The sequence below is a fragment of the Colias eurytheme genome, chromosome 24, assembly GCF_061535395.1.
Source record: "Colias eurytheme isolate Ceu_HAF_F1 chromosome 24, ilColEury1 Martin Lab GWU primary, whole genome shotgun sequence".
NCBI classification, from domain to species: Eukaryota; Metazoa; Arthropoda; class Insecta; order Lepidoptera; family Pieridae; genus Colias; species Colias eurytheme.
The window spans coordinates 154531-157408 of NC_143003.1; the positions used below are offsets into that span (position 1 = coordinate 154531).

General features: G+C 44.7%; 1 protein-coding gene across 1 annotated transcript; it reads right to left on the reverse strand.

Moving 5' to 3' along the window:
- LOC149897832 (tubulin alpha chain) lies at positions 1-2691 on the reverse strand. The gene is made up of 3 exons (XM_090115661.1): positions 2531-2691; positions 1358-1580; positions 1-1189 (listed from the first exon to the last, which is right to left on the reverse strand). Exons 1-3 carry the CDS (start codon positions 2531-2533, stop codon positions 63-65), a joined length of 1353 nt encoding a protein of 450 aa, XP_089971787.1. The 5' UTR covers positions 2534-2691; the 3' UTR covers positions 1-62.
- Positions 2692-2878: the final 187 nt, after the last annotated feature.

Below are 2878 nucleotides of genomic sequence, written 5' to 3' on the forward strand. Positions count from 1 at the left end.
TACATCACATTTAGTATTTATTTCTCATTGAAATTGAGTGCGGAATGCTTTGAACTTTTAACTTAATATTCTTCAGCACCCTCGCCTTCACCCTCAGCAGAGTCCATGCCGACTTCTTCGTAGTCCTTCTCGAGGGCGGCCAAGTCCTCGCGAGCCTCGGAGAACTCGCCCTCCTCCATACCCTCGCCGACGTACCAGTGCACGAAGGCGCGCTTGGCGTACATCAGGTCGAACTTGTGGTCGAGACGAGCCCAGGCCTCGGCGATGGCCGTGGTGTTGGACAGCATGCACACGGCGCGCTGCACCTTGGCGAGGTCGCCGCCGGGCACCACGGTCGGCGGCTGGTAGTTGATGCCGACCTTGAAACCGGTGGGACACCAGTCCACGAACTGGATGGTGCGCTTGGTCTTGATGGTGGCGATGGCGGCGTTCACGTCCTTGGGCACGACGTCTCCACGGTACAACATGCAGCAGGCCATGTACTTGCCGTGACGCGGGTCGCACTTCACCATCTGGTTGGCGGGCTCGAAGCAAGCGTTAGTGATCTCGGCGACGGAGAGTTGTTCGTGGTACGCCTTCTCGGCGGAGATGACGGGCGCGTAGGTCACCAAGGGGAAGTGGATACGGGGGTAGGGCACCAAGTTGGTCTGGAACTCTGTTAGATCGACGTTGAGTGCGCCGTCGAAACGCAGGGAGGCGGTGATCGAGGATACGATTTGGCCGATCAGTCTGTTCAAGTTTGTGTAGGTCGGGCGTTCAATGTCGAGGTTGCGTCTGCAGATGTCGTAGATGGCCTCGTTGTCGACCATGAACGCGCAGTCGGAGTGCTCCAAGGTGGTGTGGGTGGTGAGGATGGAGTTGTACGGTTCGACGACAGCGGTAGAGACCTGCGGGGCCGGGTAGATAGCGAACTCAAGCTTGGACTTCTTTCCGTAGTCCACTGAGAGACGCTCCATGAGCAGGGAGGTGAAACCGGAACCGGTACCACCTCCGAAGGAGTGAAAGATTAGGAAGCCCTGGAGCCCGGTGCACTGGTCAGCGAGCTTTCGGATGCGGTCGAGGACTAGGTCAACAATTTCCTTGCCGATTGTGTAATGTCCACGGGCATAGTTATTGGCAGCGTCTTCCTTACCAGTGATAAGCTGTTCTGGATGAAACAACTGCCTATAAGTGCCTGTGCGAACCTCGTCTGTGAACAAAAATAAACAATGTTAGATACCATTTCAATTTTCATTTTGAAGCTCAATATGACTGAATGTACTGTAAATCTGATTTCATGAACAAATTATGTGTGAAATTAACATGTAAAATTCTATAGCCATAACTATCTTCAGATAATCTGTAAGTTAAAACTCACCAACTACAGTAGGTTCCAAGTCGACAAACACGGCACGGGGCACGTGCTTGCCGGCGCCGGTCTCGCTGAAGAAGGTGTTGAACGAGTCATCTCCACCGCCAATTGTCTTGTCAGTGGGCATCTGACCATCAGGCTGGATGCCGTGCTCCAGGCAATAGAGCTCCCAGCAGGCATTACCGATTTGAACACCGGCTTGGCCAACGTGTACTGAGATGCACTCACGCTGTAGGACAAGGTTTTATTAAATGGATGGAAGGTTTATATTGAAAATATTCTTATTGATTAAACGCATACTGTTCATCATTTGTGTATTATTTCTGTGTACAATGGTAAAAACCGAAGATTTTAGTAAAACAAAGGTTATTATACTTATAGCAATTAGCATGAAAGAATGATCTATTCAAAATCGATACGAACTAAGAAAATTTTAACAAAAAGAAATATCAAGAAAAAAAATCATTACTACTTATTTCTTAAATTCTAATCTAGGTAGCAAGTAGGTACTACATTGTTCAATGAGAGATAATCCCATGAGATAACGGAATAGGTCAATCACCTCTTTCAATCATGGTGAAGTGCAGAGAAAGTCGAGAAAGTACAGCCTCATTTTTTAACGCGAGTTTGTTATATTGTATTGAACTTTCTTGAAATTTAGTATTTACACCGAAATTAAGCGAAAAAGAGAGAATCAACCTTGAATGAGGTCGGAACACGTCAGCGACCGACGCCTAGTGTTAGTACTTATAGAAAATTTACTAAAAATCAATCTAAATAAAATAATATTACGACTTACGCTTAGCTTAGAAAATCAAGAATAATAATAATAATATTTGTAATACTTAGATATAATATTCAATATTGTATTTGAAACAGTTCATTATTAGCAACCGTAAGCTCATGTAAGTGACGTCACGTCTAGATTACCGACAGAAAACAAATTGTTGTACCTACTCGATTTGAAAAACAAATGATACAAAGACAGAAGTTAAGAATAGAATGCAAGAATCAATGAACGAAGTTATTTTCAAATTAAGAATGCCACACCCGGCCTCATGTACAAAATGCCGACAAGATGGCGCATCCACCCGGCATTTCAATTCATGTTAAACTAACAAAATAGCGAGAAAATTTACTGTAATGAAACATAAAAAATAAGAAATAACTGAAACTTACCATTTTGAAGTAGTTTGCTTGAACTAACGTAGAAATAAATTAATAAATTAATGTCAGTCGACGTTCAGCGTACCGGTTAAGAGGGTTGCCAAACGGTTAATAACGTTGAATTTTCCGTTACGAGAACTTATATAGTCGTGGGTTTGCGGGGGTTCGACGCCTCGCTTCCTCAACTCTGATTGGTGGATTCAGTGCCGCAGAGCAGTATCGACCAATGCGAAGAAAGCTGCATTATCTCACCATTGCGGGAATATGTGGGTTGCTGTCTGCTGATTCATACAGGGCTAAGTGATGTAAACAGTATTCAAGATTGATATCGATATTTCTTGCATGGTTAAACCAAAATTT